This window comes from Coloeus monedula (assembly GCF_965178545.1).
Source record: "Coloeus monedula genome assembly, chromosome: Z".
Taxonomy (NCBI): domain Eukaryota; kingdom Metazoa; phylum Chordata; class Aves; order Passeriformes; family Corvidae; genus Coloeus; species Coloeus monedula.
Genome location: NC_138822.1, coordinates 40185909 through 40209476, shown reverse-complemented (window position 1 = coordinate 40209476; position 23568 = coordinate 40185909). Strand labels below are relative to the sequence as shown.

The following is a 23568-nucleotide window of genomic DNA, read 5'->3' as shown; positions in this document are numbered from 1 at the left end:
AACACTGGCTTACAAACTGCTTGAAACACAAACTGACATTTCTGTTCCCCAGTCAAATTCTTATATGGATTTTATTCTACATCCTCTACATCGCATTGATAAACATTGCAGTTTATCAATAATTGCCAAAAATTTTGTGGAAGTTTGTATCTCTTAGCAAAACTGCTCCGTTCTAAAGATAGTGTTAAAACATAACTCCTGTATCATGTGATTACATATTAGCAAGAACCATCTCTATGGTACAAATCAGCCAATGGCTCTGACACCTTAGGTTTTAACTTTTATATTTTTCAAATCCTGTACTGCCTATTGTGTAACTCTGACATTTCTTGGAGCCTGTTAGCTGCTGCTCTCTCATGCTGGTTAGACATAGCAAAGCCTCTCCAAGCTTGTTCTCCAAGGACACCCAGATTGTCCTAGGCCCAAAATGTGTAAACTAACATCTTAAGGGGGGCAAACTTGGAGAAATTACATCATTAACTGAAGTTTTAATTGGAGAATTAACCCTTATATGCAAATGAACCAAACTTATAAAAGTGTGAAGAAGTCGTGACTTGGGGTCCTTCTTGGGTGTAGCCTTTGGTCTGCTCAGGGTGTACCTTGAAGGCCCTTCAAATAAATACCTACCTTTATTCCCTTATTCTTGCCTAGTCTCTGTTTTTAGGTGGCCATCTCAAGCATCAGTTCCACCAGCAAAAAGAACACTGAATTTGGAACTTAACAGTTGTATGAACTTGTCTTTCACATAGACATACAAAGAATACTTAATCTCCCGTACATATCTGTGCTTTAAATATACCACAAGACTAACAAGGCTTTAACTGTTGTTCACTTATCTCTTAATAGTGAAAGAAGATGTCATAAACCTTTCAGTATGACTTATCTTTTCCCTCAGAATCACAGACAGTTGTTCCTACTACAATCACAATAGCTGGCATCAGCACTGGATATATTACTTCATGTCCTCACCAAATTTTGGAAGTATTTGGGATTTGAATATTCGTTAACACATCTGAAGTAGCTTAAGAACCACTTCCTTGAGAATTCAAGTTCAAAGAAAATCAATGTGCAGAACTTGAGTTATAAAAATAATCTCTTTCCCTAATTACATAAAACAGAAGTTCTATTATACATGATAATCAATTAATAATAAAAATTAGGATACTAAGAGCTTAAGACATCTGCATGTGTTCTGTAGTTGGAATTAATTAAGCTACAGAAAGTACCTATATGTAAATGTTTGATACGTTATGTACAAATATCTATGCCACAAGCTTCTATTTACTTCAATGTTGCATCTATCTTCCTAGCCTTAAATCAAAACCTTAAACCTAGATGAAAAATCTGAAAGCATAACTGAATGTTTAAGAAAGCCCCACATTCTGTTAACTGCACAGTACCTGAAGACCAGGCCCTGCATACTCCAAAAACCTGAATATCTGTGCTGATCCCCATGACAGGGGCAGACACCACACCCCTCAGCAGACTCCTGCAGCCTGATCTTCCCCCCAAGGTACTCATAACTCATTATTGCTTCAGGCTCTTTGGCCAGCATGTGTAACACTACCTGACCAGATCCCTGTCTTCTGTCCTTCCTTTTTCACAGCCACCCATTCAGGCAGATCTATATTGCATATTTGCCCTAACACAGCTAAGTGTTGGCTGGGGACTGGCTTGACTCCTGATCTCCAGACCTCTGCCAAAAGAAGCCATTCACACAGAAGCAGCAAAGCAATTTTTTCTTCTAGAATTCATTTTACTTGTAAGAACTTCATAATGTCTTTAATCCCAGCATGTTTTTAATACATCAATCAAGTCATTTATCAGTGCCACATACTATGATTTCCATATTGGTACAGTGACCCTTCTTTTGCTAGAGCTTCCCTTTCCCTATGTCACTAAACAACGTCTTATTGGCAGAGTATCTGAGGCTGTCTGTCTCTCAGTGCAGAGAAAAATGCAATACTTTTGGTTTTATAAAACTACTTCACTGAGGTCAAGATATCACCGAACACATGTGAGTCATCTCTGCAGTTTTAGACATGGGAAAGCAATTCACGGAGTAGAACTAGAAGAGGTGAGATTTAATGCCAATTTTATAGAGGACTCAAGAAAAATTTAACAGTCTTAAGAACTGACTAAAAAAGTTGCATGCTCTGTTGTGAATATAAATAGTTAAAACATATTATATAATGAAGATGATGTGATGTGTTGCACTTAATGAAAGCATTCATTAAACATGATTAATATGCTGTCTCTCACAGTAGCCTGCTGGATATGTCCAGCACACAGCTAGGAAAGTCTATAACATGTTGGGTGAGATATTGACTGACAGGTAGGGCTTACAGTAAATTGGGTCACATCAGGTTAGCAGACAGTCACCAGTGGGCTTCATGGGGCTCAGTTTTAGGGCCAGTGCTCTTTAATGTTTTTATAAATTACCTGGACACAAAAATCGAAAGTATGTTAAGTACTTTGCTGATCTTACCAAAAGAGGAAAAGTTGTGAACTTCCTCAGAGCTAGAGAGGCCTTACAGAGAGATATGGATAAAACTAGAGCAAGCAACTAGTTGGGCAATCACCAACTATATGAAATTGAACAAGAGCGAGTACTGGATTTTCTACCTGTGATGCGGTAATCCAGGTTGTATGTTCAAGTTGAAGGACAAGAGCCTGGAAAGCAGGCCCGTGGAAAGACAAGAGGGAGTTTGGATTGATGGCAAGTTGAATATGAGGCACCAGTGCCCTGCCAGCCAGGAGGGCAACTGTGTTCTGGGGTCCTTCAGGCACAGCATCGCCAGCTGTGGGCAAGAGAAATGCTCATCCATCTTTACTATGTGCTGGTGCAGCCTCACATCAGGTTCTGTGTGCCGTTTTGGGAGCTCAGTTCAAGAAGGACATCAAACTACTAGAGCATGTCCAGAGGAGGGTGACCAAGGGGGTGAAAGATCTTCAGAGAAAGACTTACAAAGAGCAGCTGACATCACTTTTTGGGAAGGTCATTATACCAACGCAAAGACGGGGAAGAAAAGGCCATATATCACACTTACTCTATGGAGGAATTCGCTTTATTGATTATGAAATGTCAGTGGTTTTTTATTTTGAAATCTTGCAATTTTATTTACTATTTTCATAATAGCTCCAGAACCTGGGGGCAAATGATTTACTTGAAGATACCTACTTCATGGAGTTTTAAACTAAACATTTGGGCCCTGCACTTCTTGAAAAATTTGGAATCGTGAACACAAAAAGCTTCAAATCAAGAATAATGCAAACTCAGTCCAGTATATTTTTTTAAATCATGCTTTTAATTCAGCCTCTGAGTATCATAATTGTTGCTGCAGGGATTACTGCAACAAGCATATATCAAACCAGGAGTCCCGTAGAAACGAAGTATATATGGACAGATTCTTGGTAGATGTTTCAGAGATGTTTATTTCTCCAGCCACATGGCCGGGGTTCTGCCCAGGAACTGCTGCAGTCATGGGACCCGAGGGTCCTTGGCCACACCGGGGAACACAAACCAACCCATGGGAACGAGGCTGAGCAGGGGCAGGGAAACCCCGTGCCTCCCCCCCAGGGCCCTTCTCCCAGGACCACATGGCAGGGGAGGAGACCCCAACCCATAATGGCCCACCTCATGATTTTTAAATGTTCATGGCTGACTACACTATACATCAAAATAGTACTGCTTGTCTCATTAAACTACCATAATTTGCTACTTGGATATAAAACATAAAATATTAATTTCCACTTCAGAAGCCACTTTCATCCCTGGATTTGAATGCTGAAGCTTAAGTTTGCTACAAAAAGCTTGCTGATCTCCTTTCTGCTAGTATTCAAATCTGCTCTTTTGTTTATGTTTGCAGCACATATATATACAATAGATGCACCATTTTCAGATATTCTGCACAGGTCAGATGGTAACAACAGCTAGCCATTTTCTCTGATGTACCACTTCATCACCTAAAGAGGAACTTCAGAGTATCAGAGGTAGTGTGTCTATATCTAAATATTTCCTATGCTGATACATAAATAAAATGGACATGTACACAAAATTACGTCTCTCCTGTCTGAGTATTACATTCACATCCCTAATAATGGCTGGGATTGCTTGATACATAATCATATACAGATATATGAATAGGGATGCACTACAGTAATTTCACCGCTAGTTCCACAAGGACAAGAAAACCAGAAGAATGTGAAATGAAAAAAGCTTGCATGTCTACGGGGAGAGTCTAATTGGATTCAAGAATCTCAAATTCATCTCCAAATGCAGAGAAGCAGCCACTGACTCACAGGTCTTTCTACAGAGAATGAGTATGTGAAATTAGCAGGAAAAATTCAGGTTATGTGGGCAGAAGAAGTGCTATAAACCCAAATATATTTGTAGTGTAAAAATGCAAGTACAAGAAATGTATTTTTATGGCTCCTAAGAGCTTCATAGTTCCTGAGAGAGGATGTGAGGACCAGAAGAGAGGAAGAGTAATTGCCATATACACATCACCCCAGAAGCAGACAACTACTAAGATGTCTGAACACAGGCAATGCTGGGTTAGTCTCAGAGGAACAGCTAGTTTTCATGATGTCACTCAAGAAATCAAGATATAAAACTGTGCATACCAAGTTAGTGTATATATATGTTCAGTGTGAAGGAAGTGTATAAAGAAAATGTCTGTCACAGTCTAGTTTTGTCTGGTTTTGTCCTCACAGCAGCAAGGACACAGGTAGAAGGCCAGGTGTATATACAGGATGCCACTGGGATACACCAATCTTTACAGTTATTTGCAGCATCAGCTATAGCACTCTGAAGGCAAAAGAATCTCTGTGTTGTTATTTAGCATAGAGATCTCGGACCTCTGCTGTGTGCAACTCTGTTGAACACTCCACTGAAAAAATACAACACGGGTTATTCAGGTTTTGGTCTACTCCTTGGACAATTCTGTGTGACTGATTAGTTTCATGTTAAAAGGATGAAAATCAGTTGTAATGCTGCTCAGTGATGTCATTAGATCTTATGGGAAGAAAAGTTGTAACAGCCCTAGAAACACAAATAAACAGAAGGAACAGAGCTCTCACAAAGGCTATTTGCATAAGTACAGATAAGCATCCTTTCTGCAGCATGACAGTAAAGTACACCAATGATGACATTTGCTTTAGGAAGATTTGAAGGAAAATCCACTTTACATGACTGCTCTCTGTAACAAAGAGTGCTTTCTGAAAACTTCAAAAGTCCATGCAGCCTTGGAAGTTTTGCCATGCACAAACCCCTACCATGCAGGACTGAGGAGATCACAATGACTCTACAGAACCAGACAGACAAATAATGACATGAGCAAAGCTCTGATTAAATAGGGGGTACACCAAACAGTTTAAATATAGAATGGCTCTCACCCACATATATTACCAAAACTATAATTTCCCTGATTGATTAAAGTGTTATTCATGAGAAATGGTATTTATTACAATGTATCAAGCTTTTGTGTGAACTTTGGGAAAGTATAGCCAAAGAGCCCAAATTTTAAAAGGATAATGAATTTTGATGAACTCATTCTCAGTGCTGAAAATTTACCTTTCCAAATACACTCGCTTCATTTAAATCTTCAATTCTACAAAGAAATTAAATGTAAGGCCTTAAAAATAACATAAATATACAGGATGTCCCCATCTTTCTCCTTCTACGCACAAAAATAGGCTGCAATGCAAATAAAGAATTTGAAGGCAAATAAAATTCATGGCACATGGCTCTGATGAAGTGCATTGCTTTACTGGAAGTATCTGGGAAGATAAGCCTCCAGAGACCAGGAGGCATCATGTTCTTGACTCTTCAGAGGGATGCAGAATCCAGGGTCTTCCCATACTCACCTAAAATGTTTCAGTTCCTACAATGATCTTTACCTGCTGAGTATAGATTAAATTCATCAGATCTTCCAGTCCCGTTGATTACTTGATCAGCCGCAAAACCGAAGTTGTCAAGTCAAGGAGAAATCACAGGTCTATCTTTGTCTAAAAAGTGTGGTTTTAAAACAACGTATTTCAAATCACTGACAAGAAACAGGTATGGCACTACCATTACACACTAGCCCCGTACACTTGGGTAAATTAGCAAGTCAGAATTACACAGCATGTATCTTCAGCAAGACCAGCATCAGTGAAGATGATACACCACTCTAGTCATTGGGTTCTGGTTGCATGAGAATAATGGCTCAGATCAGCAAAACACAAAGAAATACAAAGGAAAAAAAAAAAAAAAAGCAGGATAAATAGATATTTGCCTTCAGGGCCACATTTACAATAGCCACCCTCTTTGGCATACCCAGAGATCATGAATTCACAGTTTCCTCACAAGTTTGCAGCTGCTTTTCCACTGCCACAACTTTTGCATACTGGTGAGACAAAAGTGATGCAAAGCAGGGAGAGGAATTCTGAGCAGAGCTTACACTGCCTGTGTGGATCCCTTCATTACTACAACTATTTACTGCCTAGCTTATGTCTGGGTGCACAGAAAGAAAATGGTTAAGGATCCTTCACTTCCTAGGCCAAGTATGGCAGACATCAAAACTCACAATGGAGCACAGAAGTGCCTTCCTCACCAGCCTCCTGGTCTCCTCTCTGGTTATTCAAACCTTGGAGATGTGACCAACCTGTGAGATGTGAACAATCTGAGATGTGAACCCTGCTGTAGCAGGGTACCCACTACCTCAGATTTCCTGAAGATGCCACTCCTAGATGGCAAGACATCATCTTGCTACCAAGACCACCAGAGATCACAGGGAGTGTTTGAGGAGTTCCATCCTGGCCTCTTGGTATTTCATGTCTCTTTAAAGTCCCATGTAGGCCTGTGCCTCAGAAAATACAATCTAGTTCTTTAAAATGAGAGAAAGGTAAAGACACCTGCTCTGCCACATCTGTTCACTATTACACCATTTCCTAAAATACAGCTCTCATGTAAATCTACATGATTTCTTTTCTGTGTGGTTGATGTTACTTTTCTTCTTGCATCTACCTACCCCCTTGCTTGCAAAGGAAGTTAGTAGTAGCCAAGCAATTTACTAAATCTAAAACTTAAGTCAACCCATCAGCTGAACAGAAAGATCTTCACAGCTGTCTGAAAAAAACTTTAAATTTTTGCATGACATAGAAAAGTCCGTCTGGATCTGGATTATTTCCTGCAATTTTCACAAGCCTTTTGCACTGTGTGACTTTCCAACATAGACACTGCCTCAGAAGTTCAGGTCAGCTGCTACATCACTCTATCTGAAAGAAAGCGAGAGGGAGGGGCACAATCACACACTGTCAAAGATCTGGCACACACTTTAAACTGGAACAGCTCTCGAAGGAGGTGAACTTTAAGAAGACAAAATGTCTCAGAGGAATTACTGATGGTTCTTTGCAATGCCTGTCATTTGTCTGCTGCTATGTGTTGTTTCCCCCTAAAAACTCTTAAATCTCATAAACCTGTGGTTATAACAAAACCACAGGTTTTGCTCTTGCTTTACTAATTTTAAAACATCTGGATTATGTAATATCTCCTTAACATTTGGAATTATATGCTGCTAAAACACTATTAATAATGATAACAATAAAAAAGCTTAGTTAAAGATGACCTCTGAATGCTTAAGATAAAAAAGCAAAAATACCTAGATCTGCAGAATTTAGTATGCAGAATGTTTTCTTGCTGCTGAGTAAAGGCATATACCATATGCATTAGTGAATGTCCCATATCAACAACCAGGTCACCTCCACTGTACATTTGTATCAAGTCTCCTTTGGAAACAAAATACTGGGAAAATTTTTGTAAATCTTGATTATGCACTGCTTGCCTGCAAAATCTTTTATAATACATAAACGTTTTCTGCTTTCATGAACTAATTTAACCACCTCTTAAAATATTACATTGAAGAATTAAGAGCTATACTACAGTGTTTTATAATTTAGAGCGGTTGTTAATGACAGGACTCCTGCCGCTTAAAAACAAATAAGGTATCAGAACAAAACCTATCCTTTCCAGCCTGCCAACCAAATACTATATTTCAGTAGAGCCAAGGAGTCACAATCATAGAAACAATTAATTAATTGTTTAAGTCTCAGCTCCCTGCTCACCCTGACCTGCTGCAGAGAAAACTAGGCCCACAAACCCTGCCAGAAATTCCTCAGATGTTGAAGGATGGCACGGAAAAAGAGCAAGACGTCACTTTTTCTGCCCTCCTGGTGCCCTCCTGGTCACTTTGCAGCAGAGATGTGGGAAGAGGAATGGTTGCAGAAGAGAGCACTGCAGAGCTTTCCTTGTTGGCACAGGCTCAGGAGGGTTGTGGCAGGAAACCAAGTACCTGTAAATATGCTTTAATTTGTCTTTTCCCCCTGCCACTTCCACTCCTCCCTGAGATTTCTTGTCAGACACTTAGGTATATCTGTGATATGATAGGACAGACTTCCTATACCTTTCCCTCAAGTCTTCCCTGTAGCTTAGCACAGGGCACCAGAAATGACTACTGCTTTCTTCTTCAGTATATAGAAAGTAACCTCCGAGGCAAGCCCGTGAAAGCAAAAACAGGGCAACAGCATTTTAAAGCGCTCTCATCTCTCACCTGGCAATACTAAGGAGCAAATTGGCATTATCTCATCCCTGCTTATTAATGCTGCTAAGCTTCAATATTTCACAACTTAAACCTATAACTACAAACCCAGTCACTCTCAAGGGCAACAGTGGAGATTTTAGGGCAGGAAATGGACATACCAGATGACTTCTGATAGCAATACAGCCATGGTATGCTGTGATACCATGACTACATGCATGACATCACAGTAGAGAATAGGAAAAAATAAATATTCGTCACATGCTCTTCTGTTAAGTCCTCAGAGTAGTGCTAATAAAATTGCTAAAACACAGCGTACAAAGACAATACCTGATCCCACTCTCCCCTCTTGCTGTAGCTCCCTGCTACCTGCTCCATCACATGCTTCAAAAGCCCTAAGTTTCTAGACCTGAGCCCTCTGGCTCAGCCATCCACAAGGCTGTTACTTATACTCCTGATCTGGTCTTTATTCCTTAAGAAACAGCTTATTTGATGTCCATGGCTTCTCCCTCAGCTGCTTAATTTACCTTCCCAACTTTAATTTTATTGCAAGAAAATTAATATAGCAATAAAATAAATAGCAATAAAATTAATATATAAAGGAAATACAATTTACTGTAACAACAATTTCCAAAGGTTTAAAGGAAATATCAGGAGTAAATCAGGAAAAAAAAGTCTACAGCAGTCAATCTGTTTGTAGGTCAAGAAGTTTCCCTGGGCACGCATGTAGTTAATGTGCAAACAGAAATGAGAAAAAGATGGAACTAGAATAGGCTGTTTTATTGCACCTTCATTAAATTTTCAAATCTCTCTTGCTCCAATGTGCTGTACAAGAAAAGAGAGAAAGAGTCTTTCAGAAGGAACAAGATCTAACACCACCATGCCTGTATGTCTCTAGAGAAGCTTTTAAATCTGCTCAGGAAGACTGCCTGCATTTTATAAAAGTTGGTGGAAATCCCATATAGCTGTTTTTAATATATGATTTTGGAAGCGGTTTTGTTCTTAAAATGAGAGGAGTAAATCAGCAATTACCCTATCAGCCCAAAAGAAATGAGTGTAAGGCCTTGGGCATCATGTGAATTTTCTCCTGTAGTTTGGTAGACATTTTCAAGTAGGAGTCCATCCACATTCCAATTTGTTTTTATCTGAGGACCTTATTTTATTTTTAGAATAGATTCTGCAGTGGAACCAGTAGGCCCCAGTCAGAAACTCAACCCAAGCACACTCGATTCCTTTCTTGGCCAGTACATTCAGGATGTACAAGAAAGCCAAACTTCAGCTTCTGCCATCAAGGCTCTCTAGATCTCAAGCACCACAACCGCACACATGTCCAGAGACTTACGTTGTTCTGAGGAAGAATATATGTGATTTAGCCACTTGTGATGATGCCATAGGTTTTAACTTTTATATTTTTCAAATCCTATACTGCCTAGTGTGTAACTGAAGTTTCGTGTAGCCTGTTAACTGCTGTTCTCTCATGCTGGTTAGACATAACGAACCCTCTCTAGGTTTGCTCTTCAAGGACGCCTTGATTGTCCCAGGCCCCAAAATATGTAAACTAAGAGCCTTTGAAGAGAAGGGGCAAACTTGGGGTAATTACATCATTAACTGAAGTTCTAATTGGAGAATTAACCCTGATATGAAAATGGATCAAACTTATAAAAGTGTGAGGAACCCATGACCCAGGGTCCATCTTGGGTGCGGCCTTTGGCCTGCCCAGGGTGTACCTTTGAAGGCCCTTCAAATAAATACCTTCCTTTATTATCTTATTTTTGTCCAGCCTCTGTTTTTAGGTAGCCACGTCCAGGCATCGGTGGCATGCACTGAACAGCACAGAGCAGAAGGATAGAAAAGAGCTCCTTTTCTACAGATACACTGAAATGCATCTTAAGAATCTGCAGCAATGCTTTCTCAAGTTAAAGTAGGAGGGTCTTCCCCCTCCTTTGGGGCTATGGAGAAGTAAGAAAGACACACTGAGACAATCTTGCCTTTCATCCCAAAAAGCTATACATCTGCATAACCAGTACCTGATACTGCATTCTGCCTCTGCAGCCTGGCTGGGTACTTTCAGTCACTGAGAGCACCTTGGGCCCCAGCACGCCACAGCGCTGCAGAGATCCCAGGAATATGCCAGCCCAGAGCTCATCTTCTGCCTGGGAGAGTTTTGAGCTTCACCGAACTGTTTGAATGAGTCACTGATTTGATGCGGGGACATTGCTGATCAAAACCTAGCAGAACCTTTGGCAGCCAGTGCTGGAGAAACTTTCCACACACAAAACATAAAGGCTCTGTCAGTCTACTCAGAACAGCAAACTCTCCCTAGGGAACGGAAAAAGCACTAAGTCATGGAGAGCTTATTTTTCAGTGGCTGTCCAGCAATTTTTGTTAAAAGACTATCCTGAAATCAGAGCAGCAGAGGAGTATTGCCTTTGCCTTATTCTTTCTCCCTGTGAGACAGGAAATCTGCAACAGCTGGGGTTGTCATCTTAGAAACAATGTTGGCTTTTTCCCTTGTTAATCACATTCAATTCCACCTATACCAACACCATTAAACTCATGGTGACCTCGTTAACCCATTGGTGCTACTTAAGCTGTATGAGTTTTGGGAACATTCATCTTCTCTCCTAGGCTGGAACAACATACATTATCACTGTGTCCAGACCAGGAGCTGGAATCCTGGAAATAGCAGGCTAATGAAGCAGGAAATAGCAGGTGCTAGCTTCATTCACTAACATCTGCCATTCCTTCTCCCTCTACCCATACATAACAGAGCAGAGAATTTGCATCTGCTCAGTTTTCAAGGATTCCCGTTGTGGACCTCTCCAGTCTTTCATCCTCACTCGTCTTCCTTTCTAGTATTTTATTCCCAACCAAGTCTACTGTTAAATAAAAAACCAGGATACATTCCAGAAGCTGTAGAGCTTTTGTTATTCTATTTCAAGTGTTACAGATTTTTGGCCATAAAAATGCAGCCTTCCTAAAACTTGCCAATTCCGACCTTTGAAAAGTAATAGGACCCAAATCACCCCGACTTATGTATTTTGAATAACAATATTGTAAAACAAAGAAAAAAAAAGTTACTTACCTTTTGATATTTTATATATTTTGGCTCTTACTCTCTCATGTAAGAAAATCCCATTCCTACCATGCAAAGCTTAACTTTTGTTCCTACATGCCTTTTTTGCAGCAGCATACATAGCAAACAAAACAAAACAGAAAAAGTCTGATAGAGGAAAACAAATTTTTCTGCATTAAAAAGCTAACGATTCATATCATTTACCTAAACTTGCCTCAGCTTTCAGCAATTACATTTCCTATGCTTTGAAAACTCATATTTTACCTGTCTATACTTATGGCATTCTAGAAGAAAGGCATATTATGTTTGCTGCTTGCAATAGTCATATCCACATCTGACAGTGGTGAATTTGCCTCATATTTGGCAATATGTTTTTCAGGAATTTTGTGAAAAAGGCAGATTCCCTGCCAGCCTCAGAATACTATGTTCATATTTAAAACTCAAAATTAGAATGTAAATAAAAACATAAGATTCAACCATTCCTCCTCAAAGACAAATTTCCATTTTTTAATACTAGTGAAAGGCCCTTGGATGATGGAGTCTAACCAGTAAACATGCACTCATGTGGTTATTCTGCACATCAAGGCACATTTCCACATTCAAATATTTTGGTTCCTAAAAATGTTTGCATTTGGTTGGAACACTCTGCAAGCCTCAGCTCTGTTTTAAAAGTTACTAATTACTTTCATAACAGTAGAAAATAAAACCAAGTTCCATCCTTTCCTGACCAGTGCAAGAAATGGGAGGAAGCAGCCAACAGAAGACTCAATTAGGACCTGCTCCTAAGTAGTGAAACCACTTCACTTCCTCTGAAGCAAACAAATCAAGCTGGTGAATTAGTAGAGAAAAATACACTAACTGATCATCTCTAATGCCTTAGCCAGTTCTGGGCAAGTACTTTCTTTGCAGTGGGAGGATGGGTCTTAGTCTGATGCCCTCAACTCCCTTCTCAAAAAAAAGCCAATAAAGTTGAAAAGCTGCTCTTCTACAGGCAGAAAGAAACCCATCCATTGCAGAGTTATACTTGTAAAATTGCACCACTTCCAATTCAGCCCTTAGATTATGATGCCATAACTTTCCAAGACAGACAAGCTCTAAGTGACTCATCTGGAAAGGCAAACACTATTTATTTTTGACATTTATACCTTATGAATTATTAATTGGTTTGCTGCATCTAGATTGATTTTGCATGAAAAGGAATTTCTGGCACATATCTTAAAGCTGAAAAGTGTACAGATTGGAAAAGAACTCAGCAAAAATATCTAACTGTCTAGTGATGCTTAAAAGAGCAAGTCCCATTAGTCTACTGAAAGTCATAAAAGATGAAATCAACAATAATTTGCAGGACAATTTTCTTTCCAGAGGAAAAAACCCCCAGCTTTCATTTCTAATGAAACATGTTCTCCAACCACCCTGTTTCACTATAGTTGCACTCTTTCCCAGAGAAGCAGAACAGAAGTGATGTCTAGTGCCTAAGGACACTTTAAATTGAAAGATAAATACTATTGTTGTTGTTTCTGCACAACAGTCACCAAATTTCGTGACACAAAGGTGAAAAACAAGCCCTATATCAAAATGTTTAGGTAAACTATTTTCACATTTAAAGACCTTTTGCAGCCAAAAGAAACTGGAATCTAGGCAATCAAAAATTGATATATTAATAACACAAGTTATTAAAACCACCAAACTGAAATCCACAAAAAATATGACTGAGGCAGAGGGGAATGTAAACATTTTGACACTGTGAAGTGTTCTACTTCCATAGAATCGAGGGGGAAAAGACAGAGAAATCCAATATTTTTCTCTATTTTAGAATTTCTGCTTATAAAGGATTCAGCTTAGTATTCCCTTTTGACAGTGATAACAAATCCAAGGAACACAAGACCAAAACACAGTCTGAAGGAAACTGCATCAATGCTGACAAGGATCCCAGCTAGTGGCACCTATCTTTTCTGAAACAGATATGCGTTCAATTCTCCAGCCCTCCCCCAGTGAGAGGCAAAATAGCCAAATGAGTGGTTGAATTTCTTGTTCTTTCAGAAGGTCCTCTGGCATCACACCAAACCACAAGGTTATGCTGCTGCTGCCTCAGCAACACCTTTGCTGGGATCAAATAACACTCCCTTTCTGTGGAGGAATGATGATGGGCAAAGAAGGTGAGAGTAAACTGCTGCATTCAGTGTGAACCAAATGACGCTACAACAATTACGTCAGTCCAATTTCAGCCTACAGAATGAAAAAAAAAATTACAAGATGTTTATTTATAAAGATATGTCCTCCATCATGGACACAATAACATCATCACTATTACATCAAGTGCAACTACATACCCATGAAGCATTCTGTCCAGGTCCATCATAGTGATTTCCATCCATAGACAAATTTAAAATACGCTGAATTTCAAAAAAACACTTTGAATTTTTCATTTTCTACCATGCAGGTCTGTAGAGCCTTCATAAAGGGAAAGCTTATGAAAAATGTAAGCACAGTAAATAGCAATTTCTCTCTTTTTTCTCAACTTCGTGAGAAAAAAAAAAATTAACTCCTAGCACTTCTATGACAGATTCGTTGGATTCCTGTGGTGTGCTATAACCTCAGATTATAAAAAAACACTATTTTGTCTCCAAGATTAAGTGCAGGATTAGATAGCAGTGAAAGCGAGGTAATTCTGCTGTGGCAGACATCATCACAGTAATACCATGCTGTAACTCAATTTTCTTTCGTCTGATTATCTCCATATAATTAAGAAAGGATAAGCACCAGCATTGTCCATCAGTGGCCACTACATGAGAAGAAATTGAGAACCAGAGCCACAGAAGTTTCTGGAAAGCAGCACAAGAACGACCTTTCAGTTCTAAGAGAAGGGGTTTGGAGGATGTTTTGCCTGTCCCTGAACATATCACAGACTTTCACTGATAAGAGGGCCATGAGTCTGCTTCATCAGGGCACTTCCCACTAAATGCTGTCCACACAGTTTCTCTTCATATGTACACACAGAGTGGCAGCAGCTCCTTAGGGCCCCCAAAGCAGATTTTCAACTCTGTCCCTCTTGCTGATCTTTTCAAAGCCAGACTTCACTGGTACACTGCTAGGTCATGACAGCCAGTGTTCAAGCTCCTCAACCCTCCATCCTTCACAAGAATTATCTCAGACCAACCCAGCACCTCCCTTACATTTGCAAGTAACAGCTACATAAAACTACAGAATCTTCTGCACAGTAATCTCTGCAAAATCTTCAATTAAAACTGGTTATGCTGCTCCAGCACTTTCATGAACATTATCAGTATGCTAGTTGTGAGGGTGCATTTAAAACTTAATGACAGTTTTGCATGAGTGACCAAGAGCAGACAGTTCTTCCTTGCTATGTAATAATTCCAGTTAAGATGGAAGTCAAGATATCAAACAAAAATCTGGTGCAGGCTATGTTTTGACCACAGCATCCACAGGTATTCTTTGCCTCCAGAGATCACTGGGGGAAAATTTAGAGATGAGTGCCATTCAGTGCTCCAGCTTTTATATACCTACATAAAAATGGAAAGTGTATCATCTATCAGTTGGAAAGATACTACAGTAATACATGTTCGAGAAATCTTTAAAAAAAAAAGCTATGATCTTTTTAGTACACAAAGCAGCAGTTCCTCTAATCAGATTTAGAAACAGGGTTTGAAACTGGTGCAGACTGTTTAAGCCATCAACAACTCAGAAGGGTTACACAGTATCCAACTAAAGGGCAATTTAGATCAAAGTCAATTTTTCACCCTTTCAATTATGTAATATCAATAAAAGGACACATGGGAATGATGCCAAATGTGAATAATGTATCTGGCAATCAAGACAGAGTGCACAAACAGAAGGAATTTCCCTACCTGCTGTGGAAATAATCCCCTCTGCAGCTAAGTAAGTATTTTTTTCTAAAAATAGTCTTTATTTCCAGATCAGAAATTTGCTCCCTTTCCTTGATCTCAAAAGGTAGTGCTGCACACTGAGAGAAGCCAACAGACTGCCAGAGGTGCGTGTTCTTGGACAGAAGTTTCTAGCAGCCTGTTTGGGCACCATCCTCAGAGCCACACCACCCTGCAAATGGCTCTCCTTTTGCTTTCCTCAGACTGCTCGCAAGTTCCCACACCACATGAGAAATGAGCTCATTAATTTCCACATAAGCGACAGACACACGGCACAGCATTTGCACTAAGAAAAATGTAACATTGCCCAACTTCCCAGACCAACTCCCATAACTACCTTTACATATACAGGAACTGACCATTATGCGGTGGGTGAAGCTATGAGGAAACATGGAAGGAGAAAAGCAGACCCAGTGTGAGTCCAGCTTCAACCACAGTCAGCTGGAAAAGACAGGTGACGTCCTATCACTGGAAAAGCACACACAGCTCCCACTCAACATTGCAGGACAGTCGAGAACATTATGAATACGGAGTGTGCTAGAGATTTAGGAAAATATTGATATCAACACAGAACAGTAAAAATTGTTTTGTTGCAGTTTGTTTAGTAAGTGGATTGCTTCATAAATTCCGGTGAAAAACATTTTACATATTTCTGACCAAGGAATTAAAAAAAACCATTCAGACAGATAAACCCTAATATTCTGTCTTTGTTTTTGCAAGAGAACCCGCGTAGACAGGCTGTGAATCAAGAATCCCTGTGAAGTGCACAGAATTTTCTGGACAATAGCATAGCAAGGCAGGAGTCTCATTTGCTTCTTATTAACCACCACAGTCATTCTCCTACTGTGCAATTCACAGTTTACGTTGTTAAAGACAGAAGCATGGTACTTCCCACCTAAAGTCAGGGCATCTAACAATCTAGTGACAACGATGGGTGGAGTGGAAGTAATTTCTTCAGATTATTTCTTTCAATATCAAACGTTTTTCTCTATAAAACTGTATAAACTGGTTAATTTGGTCTTGGTGTTGAGACAAATTTAGTCACGTATCATAAAAGCAGAATACAGTGGTAGAAAAGAAACTGTATTACAGGGTTTTGGTTCAAATCACCACATTCAGACTGCTATTTAAATGTCAGTCACATTTATTCAGGTGCTTCCAATGGAACATCAGATGTGGCCATTCCCAGAATTTTTGTTAATCTCCTTCCCTATGAAATTATTGCTTTCTGAAAGCTTAGTTTTGACTGTGCCTCACAAGAGCCACATTATGCAATGAATGCAGTCATGTGGAAAAAAAGCTCATGCTATTTTAAAACAACTCTGTTTAAATGCCCCTGACTGTCAGATCTGTATCACCCAAAGTGATTGTGGTACTTTTAAAACTGTATATAAACCTGTAGGAAGCAATACTCTCTCGGTCACGCTGGCATAGCACTACTGGCAAAGGAGTGTGCATGCCTAAAGAAAAGGGATAATTTGGTGGCATAGCACTTTGTTGCCCATTTCTGGAAAAACACTCTTTAGATCAATCTTCCTAGCTTCAGGACATATGATGGATTTGCAGTAGCACATTAACATTCAAATGGAGTTATTTTTCCTTCTTAGGTGCTTTGTGGGCATAAGAAGCAAATTAATAACCTAACCTGCTCCATACCAGTCAGTCTAGTATCTTGCAATTTTGTATTAATGTCAGGACTTCCAGACTCACCCTGCTTTTACAAACTCAGGAGATTTCTCTAAACTTTAGTTCTCTGCTGCAGAGAGGTAAACACATTAGTTTTGCTGAAAGGCAAAAGAAAAGGGTGAACATTTGACTCATTCCAGAAGGTGCAAAGTATCCCTTTGCTTTTCAGTGACTCACTGCTGTTGCAGTTGGTCCATGAAATTTGACAGGCATGAAGTTCTTCAGCATGGCTTCTAAACTGGCAGTACTTCATACAAGTTAGTTTGACATTTAACAAGTCAGAAAACAATAAATGACATTAAATAAAATGTTTACATTGTATAAAACAATCCAGATGTGTTCTTGATAAGACTTAGGACTCTATTAAAACAGCACATCATATATATAAACATGAGTAAGAACCAAATCTGTAATTCAGAATTTTTAAAACTTCCTATTTTTCTGGTCCTGTCTGGAAAGCTCCATTTATGCCAGCAATGTCAATCTGTATTTCACCTGGGGTTTAATCACTAGTCTAAAGGATTACTCCCTACAGCAAGGTCAGCACAACTACATCGCAGATTTCTCACTCATAATGCAAACAAGCCAATAAACAGATTTTTCTTCAATGTACTTGTGAGTCATTCTCATACATGAATGTGTCTTCATGGCCTGCATGAAAACAAACTCTGAAAGTAAGGGCTGGGGACAAAAATTCCAGGGTCATCAGATGTCAGGCGGCTAAATCTGGCATCAGAGGCTTAGTATTTTGGCTCCAGACAGCTAAAACTCTTCCTTCCTTCTAAATGACAGTACTGACAATCAGTGTGAGAGTGTCATCTGAAGGACAAAACAGCATGCACAGAGCTTTCACACCATGCTCCCTCAAAAAAAGATGTTTACCTCTGCTGATGCAGATGCATTCTCATTACCTTACAATAATGGAGAACTGAGTGAGACTTCTAGTACTAAAAAGTTAACTTCAGTTTGCCTGCTTCTTAAACATGGATCACAGAGACACTGAAATTCTTATTTCCAGTAGCAGAATTCGTTGCAGTAATGATGATTCGTGGGTTTCTCATAGCACCATAGACAGCAGGGGAAGAAACAACAAAGTAACAGCAGCAGATGGGCACTGCCGGATGGGCTCAGGCACCCTTACCTGCTCCTTGCAGCATCTGTTTTGAGTGCAGCCGTTTTCTTGTGAGGCTTATTTTACCATTGATGCAGCACAACGTGGCAGGAAAGGTGAGACACAGTGTTACTCAATGCCTGCATGCGCCCAGGCAGGACTTGGCATAACCCATTGCATTCAAAGTTACAATGTGTACTGGTGAAACTCCAAGGTATGGAAAAATCAGAATTTGGACGAATACTTTGATTAAGGATCATTCTTTCAGGGAACACTTTCCCATAGTGTGCAAGAGATGAGATGCATGAGAAAGGGAAATACATGGGTGTTGAAAAGTCTAACAGCTGAATGTATCTTGCGTGTCTGCATCTATAGACTGCTTGCAGTGACCAAGACTCCTACTTGAAGATCTCTGCAATGGCAAGTAGTAGGAAATAATGGGAGATTTTCTACTTCGTTACAAACTAGAAGAAATAAAATTAAAAAAAAAAAAAAAAAGCACACTGCACAGGTCTTGGTGTCAGATCTCTAGATTCAAAGCAATTCCTCTGACTTCTATGAAACCATTTTAAATTTAGCCCCAAAGCACACTGAGTCAGAAATTGTACCCTTGCAGACTGTAACACACAGATTTTGTATTATGAAACAACTCAGCTACTGGTGAAACACTCGCCCTGACCTTCCTGCAATATCGCACCATGCCTAAGGCAACAGAACCAAACCTCATTACTCGGATTTCAGCTGTAGTCTAGACCCACAAACAAAAAAGGTCATGTTTATTGCTCTTTTCCCAAAGTCAGGCTAAAACAACGCCTATGGAAACACGGTGCGCCTCGGTAGGGAAGGTCCGAGCCCACGGCGGTATTTGCTCCAGCAGCTGCCCCCGCGGGCTCCAAGCGGGGAGGACAGGGCAGCCCGGAGCTACTCCCGCACTCCAGGAGCCCCTGCCCGCTGCCGCAACGCGGCCGGGGCCGGGCGGGGGAGGCGCGGCGGCCCCGCAAGTCCTGGCCCTCCGCAGATGGAGACCCCTGTGGACCCTCCGCCCCCCTGCACATTCACGCACCGCGCACATCCCTGCGCGCACCGCGCACACCCGTGCGGACACAGGGCCCCTCGCACGCTCACTCATCGGGCACCACCCGGCACATCATCCGCGCAAACCCACTCGCGCTGCACTCCCTCGAATGGAGACCCGCGCACGACCCCGCACAGCGCACACCCGTGCATGCCCACGCACACTCGGGCCGCAGCCGCGGGAGAGGGCTCGGTACCTGCGTGGCTTTGTGGAACTGCTTCTTCAGCCCGGCCACCGACATAGCGAGGGCAGCGCGCTGCAGCCGTGCGGAGCCGAGCGGAGCGGAACCGAACCGAGCGGAGCGGAGCGGAACCGAGCCGAGCCGAGCCGAGCCGAGCCGAGCCGAGCCGAGCCGAGCCGAGCCGAGCCGAGCGGCGCAGCCGGGGCTCTCTGCCTGCCCGCACCGCACCGGGGCTGTCAGACGGGGGCGGCGGTGCGGGAGCGCCGTGACGTCAGGGCGGGACGCGCCGCCCCCGCCCGCCCCCGCCCCGCAGGTGCCCCGGCAGTGCCCGCGGGGCTCCCGGGGCCGCCGCAGCGCCGCCGCCGCACAGCCGCCGGCCCGGGCACCCGCGCCCCCGCCCGCCCCCGCGGCTCCGAACGGTGAACCGAGCCCTGGTCCGGTGTGGAACCCCCGGGATGGGCACCCGCCTCCCGCCGCGTCGGTCTGGGTCACGGGCGTGCGGCTTCTCCGTGCTCCCCGCCGTGCGCGGACCTCGGCCTCGCCTCAGCAGCCTCCCCGGCAGGGACCGGGATACCCTCCCCGCCGGACACCATCCGCGGAAATGAATCCGAGAAGAAATTCGCGGAGCAGTAAGTTCAGGGGGCAAGAGAGAAAGCAATAGCAGAGGGAATATCAGCGTGGGCCAGTTTTCTGAAAAAAACGTTTCTAGCAAGGCCAGCTTCTTTGGGGCTGATCGTGCCTCGCTGGACCACAGCTGGTATTGAAACCCCGGCTAATTGTGATTATCTCAACAAGTGCTGTTTTCTTCTCCCGTCAGACTGTCAGTGATGCATAGAAAAGCACTTCTAAAGCTTGCCTGTTCCAGCCTGCTGGTGTGGCTGTTGGCTGGTTAGAGAGTAAAAGCGTAGAACCCAGATAAAAGTCGTGTACTTTAGCAGTTCAGTGTTCTAAACACTAGCAGAACAGTAATTAGCAATTATTAGGCTCTGCCAGCAAAAGCCTAAACAACATGAGCAATGTGATTCAAACACAATGATCCTTCTCTGCAGGCTGAACCAGTCACTGCATATGTGTGCTGCAAATTAGCACGACGGAGATGCACACTCGAAGCTTGTCAGCTGTTCGGAAGCAGTCATGCTACATTGGCGTTTAATTCCATCACAACAAACACTCATCACTCCAGCTAGTTAGGCAGCTTTTCAGAAGCACCTAAAACTGTTTATGAGGGCTTGCCATGGTGCTCCACACAGGCTTGCTGCACCAAGCCAAACTGCACTGCTGCACTCTTCAGGCATACGTACCATCTCAGCCTTACCAGGTATGGGGAAAGGGACGATACCACACCTCTGGGCATCCAGAGGCAGAGCCGTGCCTCCAGATCACTGATACAGTGCAGTTCTTGGAATTTACTTGCAGTGAAGAAAAGGATGTGAAATGCAAGTTCTGTGAGTGCTTTTGGAGGCAATGTTGTTAATCGTGAAGAATGGCAAGTTAAGAATATCTCACATCACTGGAGAGTGGGAGATGGTAACAGCCTCATCCTGAGCATGAGTAGGAAGCACTGCTTTCTGGCCTAGTCCCAGCTCTGCACAGAAACACTTCCATCCACTCTCGTACTAACATTGTTTTAAAGGGTGAAAAATGAGACCATATGGAGATGCTAGGCAGAGAGTGGGAGTTTCTTGTGCCAGCCATTGTGCTTTTAACAGAAAACTCCCATTGTACCTAGTACTTGGGAAGGGGCATTTCAGTTGGGAAACACAGTGGGAACTAGAAAGTAAACATATGAAAATTATAAATGTCATAACTTTAAATTATTTTTATAAAATTAAGAATATTTTCTTAATGTTACCAAATAACTGGAATTCAGTGGTTACATTTCAGGATCTAACATTTGCTGGCTATTTCAAAAGAGTACATTCCTGTTCACTACAAATTTTATGTGAAAATTATATAAAATAAATAGTAAAAAAATAAATAAATGGACATATAAATGTCCACCACATTCAGTATCTGGGTCATGAGCTGGAGATACAAGAAGTCCCTCATTTTCAAGGATATTATACCCCTGCAGCTCTCACTGACTGTTGATTGAAGTGATAGTATGATGCCTGGCTGCAAACCAGCCCAAATAGTAGTTGAATGCCCTGACTCACCTATATTACTGTCTGTGTATTCTCACAGCTGACTCTGACACTTTTACTCCTGCTCACACTTCCTTCCTTCTCTTTTTCTTTAATTTTTTTTTTCTTTTTCTTCTAGAATATCTATATTCCTGGGAGTGGAAAATTTTATGTTTATTAAAACACCTTTGATGTGTGCCAGTGTCAATGGACTTTGTGTAAATTAAATGATGAAACTTCTTGGACAAAGATAAATTAATTTAGAGCCTGCTCTTCGGTATATCATGTCATTTTTCTGGAGGAATCTAAATAATGCTTTGAAATTAGCTTCAGTGAGATGACTTCTGGTCTTAATAAATGGTAGCAAACAATAACAAATTATGTTTGCCTACAATGTATCACATTTTAGAATATTTTTATGTCTTTATGAGATCTATACGCATAAGTCCAAACCCCATTTTTAAAATGAATAAATGTAATAGGCTAAGCACTTCTTTTTATTCCACTTTGGAAAAAAAATTCTAACAATAACTTGAGGAAGTCGCCATTGTTGCAACTGCAAGAAATAATCAAATGCAGGAAGGAAAAAGACCTTTGTAGGTGCAATCCTAGTCCTTTTCTTTCATGCACTGTTATGACATTAGGTTGTAAATCACTATAGTTCTTACATAACATACAGCTGAATCTGCAAATTTAGAATTGCAATCTCATTCTGAAAGTCATTTATTGAAATAAGTGGAAATATTCACTTCAGTAGGTCTTCAAGAATTTGATTCATACTTTAGATGATACAGCTTTTCAGAATTTTTTTCTGTTAAAAATCAGTAATATTTCAACAGCACAAAGGCATGTAAAGCATAATAAGACCCCCTTGATAAATTGCTTACTGAAATAAAATAAAATGCTAGAAATAAAATTAAAACATTACCAAAAAGTGTTTGATCTAAGAATGCAAAAACTAATTCCAGGAGAGAATGGCATGAATGCAGTGGGAGCAAATCAGAAACTGCAGTGGAAGCAAATCACTCTGTTTAGCACTTTGGTAATAAAATCACATTGAAAAACCAAATGTGAATATAATCAAACAAAAAAAGAAACCAAACAGCATTATGAATGCAAGTTTTTTCAAATAAGTAACACCAAAGAAATACCAAAATATTCTTAGAGCATTCATTCATATTTCACTGGGGAAGAATTTGGGTATTTATAAAGTTCCCTATGGTGCTATGTCAATACTTTTACATGAAATATTTGTTGATATTATCTTGTGCAGGACAGAAAACATAAACATACTTATGAATAAGAAAGGCTCCACAGAAGGTTTGGTTAATCACACACAAATGATCAGGGGCTGTGTAGCTCAGTAAGAAATTAAGCCAGAAACTAAAAATCAGAGCCCTCATTTGAAATCTAATCTGGGCTACACTACTGCAGGTCAGCTGGTGAAGACATTTAAATCCAAGCTGTGTGAAATCAACAGGCAATGAAAAATTGCATGGACATTAAAACAATGGTAACTTTTAAAAAGAATGCAAGATGACCATGTAAGTATAAGACATAAAGGAAGCAAACAAAAAAATCTGTTATTGTATTATCTTTTAAAAACCTGATTTTTTCCTTGATTAGGAAATATTTTGTCAGCTTCTGAAGGTAAAAATGTACACAAGACATAGGCAATAAGTTGCAAGCAAGGGAAGATGCAAACATCTAACAAGGAAAGAATCAGGACAGAAAAATATCAATAAGCCATATCTCTTTGTCTGAATTACAGGAACCATTTAATTTCATTTCACACAAACCAATAAAATAAAGAAGGATTAACAGCATTGTTCTTA

At 40.8% G+C, this 23568-nt stretch overlaps 1 protein-coding gene across 1 annotated transcript in view; it reads right to left on the bottom strand.

The window, feature by feature from the left end:
* Nucleotides 1-19670, bottom strand: part of SH3GL2 (SH3 domain containing GRB2 like 2, endophilin A1) — a gene marked incomplete at both ends in the record, with an annotated part of 92975 nt that extends 73305 nt beyond the window's left edge. The window contains one exon of the mRNA XM_082302241.1: nucleotides 19626-19670. Within this exon, the coding sequence (XP_082158367.1) occupies nucleotides 19626-19670 (45 nt within the window). The remainder of the gene's footprint in view (nucleotides 1-19625) is intronic.
* Between the last annotated feature and the right edge of the window lie 3898 nt (nucleotides 19671-23568).